The 11163-nt window shown below is 29.8% G+C and overlaps 1 protein-coding gene across 1 annotated transcript; it reads right to left on the bottom strand.

Moving 5' to 3' along the window:
* Nucleotides 1-3146: 3146 nt before the first annotated feature.
* On the bottom strand, nucleotides 3147-5553 carry LOC131611651 (F-box/kelch-repeat protein At3g23880-like). Its single transcript, XM_058883580.1, has 2 exons — nucleotides 4290-5553; nucleotides 3147-3406 (listed from the first exon to the last, which is right to left on the bottom strand). The coding sequence occupies exon 1, from the start codon at nucleotides 5501-5503 to the stop codon at nucleotides 4292-4294; it is 1212 nt and encodes a 403-aa protein (XP_058739563.1). The 5' UTR covers nucleotides 5504-5553; the 3' UTR covers nucleotides 3147-3406; nucleotides 4290-4291.
* Between the last annotated feature and the right edge of the window lie 5610 nt (nucleotides 5554-11163).

Here is an 11163-nt window from a genome sequence, read left to right as displayed (position 1 = left end):
TATATAGGTGCTGGTAGTATAAGAAAACTAGGAAACATATAGCTCTTTTGATGTTATAGGATCTTTGATGGGTTGGATCTATGGATCATCTATTAAACAGTTTTTTTGAGAGTAATATATACCTTATTTGCTCCGAAAAGAATAAATATTGTAAAAATTAATGTTTAGAAAATGAGGAGTTTCATGAAACGGCCATTCATAATAATGTTTTATTATTCTAAAACTGATAAATCTTTCACCCTTTCTTCCTTAAATAGATAAACTCCTCTCACTTTCCCTCTCACGTGTATATTTTAGAATATGATAAATAACTTGACAAAGTATGGAATGAATGAGTGATTGGTTAATTTAAAAAATAGAATATTTTACTTAATTAACGTTACTTAACGATTAGTTGTGTTTTTTCTTATTTATTGATTATGTATCACTTTTTTTCGTAAAATATAATTCTACAACACTATTATTTTATAAATTTAAATGTTAAAATTTTTAATTTGATAATTCAGCTTTGAAATTGTTTAAAGATGAAGAGAATAGTCCGTCAAAAAAAAGATGAAGAGAATAGTTATTGAGCACTATTGTTCAATAAATTTAAGGATATTATATAATATTTCATTTTAAGAAAATGAACCTACAATATATTTTATCATATATTTTAACCATGAACTTGATATTGTAACAAAAAAAATATTACTTATTCAAGGTCTCATTTTTTTAATTAAATATTAGAATTTTAAATTGATTATAATAAATTGAATAACAACTATCATTACATCTAGGGGTGGCAAAACGGGCCGAGGCCCGCCGTGCCGCCCGCGCACCCGCCAAAAATTGGCGGGTTGGGTTGGGATTTTAGGCTCGCCGCTCGCCAAAGCTCGCCCCGCCAAAACCCGCCGCCCGCCATACCCGCCCCGCCAAAGCCCGCCGCTCGCCAAAACCCGCTCCTCCTTCAAAACGCACTATTTTTTTAGTTAATTCTAGTAATTGCAATTCTTGATGGTTTATTTTATACATTTATTTATAAATATATGTAATATTTTTTAGAGTAAATTTGTTAAAAAATTACTTTTATAAAAAATTTGTTTTAAAAAATAAGTGAAAAGTTTAATTAAAAGGTAAAAAAGCATATTAATCTATTAAAAAAATATAAATAAAAATAGGCGGGTAAGCCCGCCGCCCGCCAACCCGCCATCTTGGCGGGGCGGGCATGATTTTGATGCCCATTTTACTTGGCGGACATGCCCGCCCCGCTCGTTTTTTGGCGGGCATAAGGCGGGGCGGGCGGTGGGCGGGGCGGACGGCCCGTTTTGCCACCCCTAATTACATCTTATAAAATCGTTGAATTGAATCATCATTACTTCAAAATTAATGATAATAAAAAATATATTTTTAAAATATTTTATAGTAATAATAATAAAATGAATGAAATTAATAAATAATTTAAATTTATGAAAAATATAAGAAAATTAAAAGTAGTTACGAGGATAGAGTAATGTTATAAAATCAAAGCAACCTTGCATAGGATAAGAGACAATTAATACACCATTTTTTAAAATATAAATTACCATATTAATTATTATTTATGTTGATCCATTAATTAGGTGGGAGAGAAAAAATATAAAAGATTACTTTTCAAAAGAAAAATAATTAATATGATACTTTATATGGAAGAAAATAATATATTAATTACACTTATCCTATGCAAGGTTGCATAGGTAAGAAAAACCCTAATTTAAAAATGTACATTGATTGACTATATATATATATATTTTATATGAAAGGAAATAATATATTAATTGCACTTATCCTATGCAAGATTGCATAGGTTAGAAAAACCCTAATTTAAAAATGTACATTGATTGACTATATATATATATATATATATATATATATATATATATATATATATATATATATATATATATATATATATATATATATATATATATATATATATATATATATATATATATATATTTTTTTTTTTTTAATTATGCAACTCATACAAATTTTATTTAATAATTAAATCAATTAATTAATTATTTTTATTATTATATTCATAATCATGTCTATATAAATGTATGTTATTGAATAATCATGACAACCGCGCGACGGGCGTGTTTTATACTAGTAACTCATAAATCAAGAGAAAGCCATTATAACAAAACAAACTAATAATAATAAAATTTGGTATAATAACAAGAATATAAATTTAGTTCGTCTAAAGAATTGCTAAAAAAAAAAGTAGTATTGATATTTTACAGCTGAGCATGTAAAGAATAATAAGACAACATCAATATTTTTTTATAATAAATGAGTGATTTTTAATATATAATATCTAATGGGAGAATTTGCAAATTTGAGCTTTTATACAATTGTAATACTTAATAATAAAATATGCATTTATGTTCTTATTAAAAATAAAATTTCACATAAAAATATTTATTTATGCTCAAATTTATAAATACGTAACTGTACTATTCTGAAATTGATTGATTAATAAATATCAAAAAAATTCAGAAAATAATTCAAATCTCACTAATCAAGAATTCAAATTAGGGAGAAACAGAAATAAGTAATATAGACAGAAACAGAACCAACATAAAATTGTTCATAACTGCAAACAAAGCTAATTAACGAGAAAGAGCAGGCATGATGGCACAAGTAGCATTGTTGATTGACCATTATGTGGAAAATATGGCAGTTTCTGATGGTGAAAAGCAAATAATTGAACAAATATTTCATCACAGAAGAACTCAAATAAGCAAAAACTCACTGATTGAAAAGCATCTTTAGGAAAATGATTTCAAATCGAAAAAATTATAGTGACCCGGAGCTGAATAATACAATACTCATGCATACAGCCTAACAGAATTAGGTGAGCGTGACATAATAGCCTGCGAAGCAAGCTTCTCCCTGGTTACAAACATCTACATTGACATAAGCACATCATTCGTATATACTACACCTGCATTCATGAAATTGCATACAGTAACACTCCAAGCTTGGAATGCAGAGCACATAATACCATCAGCAGCACAATGATCAAATAAAGGAATGTGCAGAAATCAAAGTTAGTCCCTGAGGATCTTGTACATAGGCTTCACTAATGGATAAAATGGAGTTCAATTATGATTTATGTGAAAATGATGGATAACAAGAGCAAAAATCAAAATGTCAAAGAAAGATAATCTGTGGTTAAATCACTTACATATTTACTATTTAGAGACTTCCATTGGCACTTACACAAATATTTTGTGGTAAATTTCTAGAAATGCTTACAAAACAATTTCAAAATACTAAAACAAAAGAAAATGGAGCTCCAATAAACCTTTTTCGCCTTTCTTCCTGCCACGCCATCGGCTATCAATAACACCCAGATGTGCTTGAATTTGAGCTTGTGGTCCTATGATTAAGAACACACCCATATTACACCCATATTACACAGAGAGAGAAACAAAAATAATGACGAATGCATATTTCTCAAAAGTGCAGTTATATTCCTTTGTGAACAGAATAACACCCAGATGAGCTTCAATAATGATTCATCCAAGCAACAGAGATAACCTTTTTCTATACATGGTAATAAAATCACACAATTTATAAAAATGCTCTGAATAACAACCAAATAAAGGGCATTCCACAGATATTGAATATTCTTTTGGAAATGAAAGGTTCATCATCTAGTCCTAATTCTAATAATATAAAATAAAACAAACTCTTTCAATCCATAGATTTTTAAATCCTTCAATGGATAATATGGTTTTTAAACACTTCCATCATAAAAAGACAAAGTAATCCCACATAACGTTGCTTAGCATCCATTAAAATGCAACGGTGTTATATCAGATTGAAAGATAACCATTAGTGCAAAACAATGTCAAAATGTAAACAAAATACTCAAAAATAGAAAAATACATAAAATTAAAGAGATCGTCACTCTTAAAAATGATAATGGCTTTAAAAAAGGATTTGAGAAAAATACATAAAATTAAAGAGATCATCACCCTTAAAAATGATAATGGTTTTAAAAAAGGATTTGAGCAATTTCACCTAAAACCCTGATAGCAGACACGATGCGATTTGGGGCCAAACTAGCGGCCTCAACAACCACTATTGTTGACAGCGGCCGGCTTGCAGACCAAAAGAGTCGCTCTACCACAACTATTATGATATTCAGCTCAAGCTCACAATTGACAAGATAGATTACCACACCATCTATTGTTACAAGATAGCTAGGAGTTTAAAAAAAAACATACACCAATTAAAATAAGTGAATAAGTACTTACTTTCAACATGGTGAAACCAAACTTTCAACATAACCCTTCGTAAAAAACCACAATATTTCATCGGTAAATCTAGTCCGCTCTACTCTATTGTCTCTCCAATTATAAAGAATCGCTTTTTCTTCTTCACATGCAAAGCTTTCTTGATTGCTTGCAAGTACTAATGTGTCATTACTCTCCGAAAGACCCAACGGAAACAAGAACAATTGAGAATGATATTCAAATGACTCACTAACTCCATGATAAATCCGAAGATCCACATAACTAATTTTAAGGAATTGAATCCAAGACTCTTGAACTCCAAATTCCATCATCTTCCACAAAACAAAATGCGTTCCCTTAAAATGATGTGAAAAACATAAACAATCCATCAACACAGTAACAGCCGGCTCAACCGAAGGCACTTCATCAAATCCCCGAGGTGGTAGCAACTGTCGGTATGTCTCAGTACCCAGATCAAGTGAAACAATTACAAATTGCTCAATGTTAATATCTTTCCATTTATAATCAATCACATTTCGAATAGCCAACCAGTTAATATTACCACTCACATAAACACCTTCATTCACAAACGGATGGCAGTGGGGTTGCGTAGACTCAACGTCAAAAGGAACAAACGGAAAACTTTCAATATTTCTCCAAACACTATCACCTAAACCGAAAACTTTAACCTGATTGGCAGAGAATGCCACAACCTTATAAGTGTCGGTTAAATTATCATAACCAAATGCAAACCTGAAAAAATCAGATGAATCATTGCAAAACAACCCTAATTTTTCAGATATCTTTTTGGTTGCAGGGTTCCAAAAACGGAATGTCCTTTCATACTTGTCAGACAAACTAAGCAAGCATATCAATCCATTGCAAGAACCAACCATCTCACGGCAATCCAAACGTCCCAATCTGTGTTCAGGATTAGCAATGGAGATTGATGGATTATCTAATAAGCGACTTAAGGGGAAAGGAATGACACTGATGTCCATGTCCTGGTCAGGTCTGTTACAATATGGAACTAATGCAAGATGTGTGTTGCGTGGAGATCGATGAAAGTGCAATTTGGAAAAGAAACGATTAGAAATTAGGGTTTTCCATGACTTAGAGACGCAATTCATTTGCATTAGGGTTTTCACAGGAAGCCGTGACAGAATTTCCGGGATGAGTTCGTCGGGGAGGACTGCCGGCGATGTTGCGCCGTCTGAGTGATAAGGGGGATTCATGAGCTACGAAATGGAGCGCCGTTGATGAAACTGAAACTGAAATTGAAGTAGAAAAGAGTCCTTTTGAGCTGTCACTTCGATTTTTCAATTATAAATAAATAAATAAATATAATAAAATAAACTACAACCATAATTATATTAAGGGAAAAGCTAACATGTATCCCAAGGGCACCCTGTTAATGTTAAAGAGATATTTATAGAAAGTTTTTCTTAAAACGCGTGCATTTAATGTATCGAAACTTTAAATATGACTTTGTTGTATTTAATGTATTCCAACTTGTTTTTCAGTTCAAGAGAAAAAGACATTGAAAAAAGAAAAAGAAAAAGAAAACTTTTGGGTTTCTATTCATCCATTCAAAGCAGTTTCATCCATTTAATTAAGCAAATGGAAGTTTTTGAGTTTTCCAGTAGTGTTAATTTGTGGTGACTTAAGTAATTGGTAAAAGAGAATTTTGAACATTAAAAATATAATAAACTATTACATTTGTTATTGAAGAATGCAAATGGTCAAAGTTTATTATTAATATGTCAAGAATTAAAAATTAATTATTAAAGAGTTAAAAAAAATTAATTCAAATCGGTATAATTAAATAAGATAAACGAGATAAATGCAGGGTCGGTCCCGACTTTTTAGAGGCCCAAGACAAATAAAAAAATAGATCCCTAATAAAAATTAACTTTTTACTCAAAAAATATCCCGAAAATAAGATCAAAATTGTTAGACAATGAACACCGTCTCAAAGAAATGAAAATTGTGTTTTTTCTTACTTCAATTACAGAAAACCAAATCATATGACTAAAAGATGTAGGAGTAAGCTTAAACAACGTCTTGACTCTAATTCGCTGGTTTACTTGACTGGTAAAAAATTATGGCTGATAAGAAACTTATTTTTATGATTAAAAAAATAATAAATCAAAACACAAACGATAATGAATTTGATTTAATCATAAAAATTTGATAATAAATACTCGGTAAATTAATAAACTCTCTAAAATAATAAATTTGTCCGGTCCCGACTAGGGCTAATGTAAAAAATTGAAAAACTCGATAAAATAATAAGATAATAATTTTTCAGGAGATCCCTTTATAATTTTGGGTCCCAAGAAAATCATAAATTAATAATTCATAGAAATTGAAAAAAAAATGTTACACTATTAAAATATGATTCAATAGTTGTCTGTTTTCCTTTAAGATATGATTCAATAGTTGTCTGTTTTCCTTTAAGAATACATTGAACACATTTGTTCCTCTTGTTTATATTTACTGTATTTCAAAAGTCATTATTGATTTCCAATGCATATGAACACAATAGTTACTAATTTACGTTGAGTCCCAAAATTCACTGCAACGTAATTCTAAGAGGCATAGACTAATTTGTCTTTTTGTTTGGTATGTACAATATAATTACTTAAATACTCTTTAAATTAATAATTATTAATTTATCGATAAATTAATAACTCTCTAAATTAATAAATTTCTTCGGTCCTGACATTATTAATTTAAAGAGTTTCTACTGTATATATTATTCTATAATTTAACATATGATTTGTTAAAATCATTCAAAACTTCTGATCAAAGTTTTTAAAAGCCATAGGAATGCAAATGGTCAAAGTTTATTATTAATATGTCAAGAATTAAAAATTAATTATTAAAGAGTTAAAAAAAATTAATTCAAATCGGTATAATTAAATAAGATAAACGGGATAAATGCAGGGTCGGTCCCGACTTTTTAGAGCCCTAAGGCAAATAAAAAAAATAAAAAATATCCCGAAAATAAGATCAAAATTGTTAGACAACGGACACCGTCTCAAAGAAATGAAAATGGTGTTTTTTCTTACTTCAATTACGGAAAACCAAATCATATGACTAAAAGATGTAGGAGTAAGCTTAAACAACGTCTTGACTCTAATTCGCAGGTTTACTAGACTGGTAAGAAATTATGGCTGATAAGAAACTTATTTTTATGATTAAAAAAATAATAAATCAAAACACAAACGATAATGAATTTGATTTCATCATAAAAATTTGATAATAAATAAGTTAATTGTATCATAAAATTTTAAATATTTAATTATAACATAAAAATAATTTATAAAATTTATAGTAAAATAAATTTAATTATAACATATAAGTAATTCCTAAAATTTAAAAAAAAATTATATAATTATAAAAATTTATAGAAAAATTAATTGGCATATATAATAGCCTTAACCACTAGATCACAAGCAATTAGTTGTTTATAGTTTTCGGTCATAAATATATATTTTAGAATTACAGTATTATAATTTTCTAATTATACCTCCCAAATTAAGGCCCCCATTTTATTTGAGGCCCTGGGCTGTGGGCCTGCTTGCCCTGGCCCAGGGCCGGCCCTGGATAAATGATATATATCACATTAATGTTCATCGATATAAATAATAGTCGTTCATGGATATAAATAATAGTCATTTTAATGTAATTTATTATAGCTTGATTATAAACATTTCTTTTAACCTTTAAATTTCATTCAACGGTAAAATAAATGCTACTCCCTCCGTCCCAAATTATTTGTTGCCATGGTCCACTTCACACGGATTAAGAAACAGTAATAAATAAAAGAGATAAAATTGTGACTTTATCAAATTATCTTCATTAACTATTGGTCTATTTGAAATAACATTAATATTAAGTGAGAAAACAATAAATTAAGAGTATTTAATAGAGGGTACAATAGGAAGATTAAACATAAAATTGCATTCGTAATGTAAAGTGACAAATTATTTGGGACAATTTTTTTTTACAAATGTGACATTTATTTTGGGACAGGAGGAGTATTAATTAATAAATCTATAATAATTATTAAGGAATAAATCTATGATTATTATTAGAAACTTCAATGGTTTCTTTATAGCTGAATCTCATTAATCAATATCAATATCAATCAATATATCAATATAAATCAATCATCAATATAAATATATAAAATGTAAAGTACGTGGAAAAATCGTAACTAACCTTTTGATTACAAGCTTAAACTATTCTGATTCTAGGGTTAAAATTAACTAATTATATAATTATTGATTTATATTGATTTGGCAATAAATGCCGTGTCAATACTAAACTTATTCTAACCATGTATATTTATTTTAAATCATAATATTATTTATTCGATTGAATGATTAAGATTTCCACTGATGCGTTCCACACAGTATTCAAATGCTACACAGTATTCAAAGGGCAGTTCCACCCGATATTCAAAGATTTATGTTTTCTTTAAGCACGATTTAAGAATATATGTTTTCTGTTTTCTTTAAGCGTTTAAAGATATATGTTCGTTTTCGGTGTTGTTGTGTTGTTTTTTTTTCATGGTTTTAATACAACATTTTTTGTCTGAATTTGTTATTGTTGAATTTTGATCGAAGTGGAAAATTATATTGTGAACTATTTATTTGTTTTGTGATTTAGTGTTGTTTTTTTCTAATGGTTTTGAACAGTTATGGCAGGTTGTTGTTTGGAGGTGATAAAAGACTAGAGATATTCCTTCAGGTTGTAGAGAAGGAATTGTCATGGCTATGGAGGTTTATTGATATAATGCAAGTGGTTGGCTATAAAAATGGACTGCGTGGAAGAAGAGATTGGCTGCAAAAATTGATGGCTTGGCTTGGATAAGGGAAGAATCTGTCATCAATATCTTTATTAGGGTTTCATTTTCAAAAGAAAATTGGACTTACATTTATTTGACCCAATAATTTGTATTTTTTGTTAAGTTTTTTTATTTATAATTTTTTTCCTCAAAAGTCTGTAAAATTTTCCACAGTAGTATAGTGTTTATTTAATAGATTACTTTTATTTAAATAATTATATTTTTTTAATCTAATAACTTTTAAATAAATAATTATATAAAAAAGTAAATTATTAAAAAAACTGATCATATATTAAATAAATCTAAATGTATAATTATAATAAAAATATTCTAAGAAGATAGTGTATTTGTAGTGTGGATTAAGAAATTGTCGAATGAAATTTAAAGTTTATTATGTAAAATAAAAATAAATTTTTTTTGAGGGAAGCTTCACTTAGTAAGAAGGGAGTTGGATCTCCTTAAATTTTACGTTTTAATGTTCAAATAAATAAGGGTAGATTGTATTGATTTAATAACAAAATTGTACACATTTTAACTTGATTACACAATCAATTTCCATTATAATAAAATTAAACAATATTTATTATTATTACTTATTACTTATGTATATCGTCAAAACAATTCTTAAGAGTTAAAAATGAAACAAATTACGAATAATATACGAATAATATGGGTCCGCTAGGGCATAGCGAAGAACAACATGCAACGAACGAATAAGAAGATGATCTGAAGGAGAGGAGTACGAGGAAGGATAAGAAAAGGGTGGAGGATGTGTTGATGAATAATGGAGAGGGTGCAGGGGAGCAGATGGATGGGACGAAGATTAGACTGGATAAGGAGAACACTGTGTCGTACAAAGATATGGTCATGAGAAATAATGGTGAGGAATCAGAGAAGGAAGATGAAACAGATGAGGAGGATGAAGATCAAGGGATGGCAGTCCTGGATAAGAAGAATATGAGTGTGGAGGAACAATTTGATGGAATGTATCCATGCCCTAAATTCATATTTTTCGCGTATGAGGGAAGTAGAATTCAGCGTCCATGGAAAAAGGGGATCATAGTCAAATTACTGGGAAGGATAATAGGTTACAAGGCTCTTGAAACGTGACTCAAACAGTTGTGGGTTTGTAAAGGAATCATCAACATTATTGATTTGAGTAATGAATATTTCATTGTGACGTTCACTAATGATGATGATAGGAATGCAGCACTCGCGAATGACCCATGGTTTATATATGATCATTATTTGACTGTGAAAGAATGGAAGCCTGACTTTCACCTAGAGAGTGATTCTATAGAGAAAGTTGCAGTCTGGGTGAGAATTCCAGGTTTGCCAATGGAGTATTATGATCCTAGGATATTGACTTTCATGGGGAACCGATTGGGCATGACAATTAAGGTGGATAAGAATACCTTAATGCAAGGGAGAGGAAACTATGCTAGAGTCTGTATTGAAATAGACATCTCTAAACCCTTGCTCCCACATTTCAAAATAAAATAAAGGAAGTATCGCGTTGAATATGAAGGATTACATCTCATATGTTTCAACTGTGGGAGATTTGGTCATTACAAGGAAGGCTGCAAGGAAATCCAGGTGCAACATGATAACAACTTTCAATTGGATAGTGGCAAGAAACAAAAAGATGCTTTGGTTGTGGATGTAGGTCCGTGGAAAGTAGTCCAAAAAACAAGAAGATCAAGGAAGAACTCCCAATTTCCAATGAGTCAGACCAAGATTCCGGAAAACGATGGAGATAGTGGAGGCGGAACGGAAGGTAGTCTGACGGTAATTAAGACAAGATCTTCGCATTTAGGTAACACATCAAATGCTTTTAATGCGTTGATGAGTGCCTGGACCCTTCATAAGGAGTACCAACACATGATACAAGCTAACTGGCATAATGAAGTTCATATAACTAATAATCTCCATAACATCCGACAAGGTGTCAAAAAGTGGAAGTTCCATACGTTTCAGTAATTAATGAGACAAAAGAGTTCTATAATGAAGAGGTTGGAAGGTATTCAAAGTACTATT

This window comes from Vicia villosa, linkage group LG6 (genome assembly GCF_029867415.1).
Source record: "Vicia villosa cultivar HV-30 ecotype Madison, WI linkage group LG6, Vvil1.0, whole genome shotgun sequence".
Classification (NCBI taxonomy): domain Eukaryota; kingdom Viridiplantae; phylum Streptophyta; class Magnoliopsida; order Fabales; family Fabaceae; genus Vicia; species Vicia villosa.
This window is presented reverse-complemented; position numbering and strand designations above follow the sequence as displayed.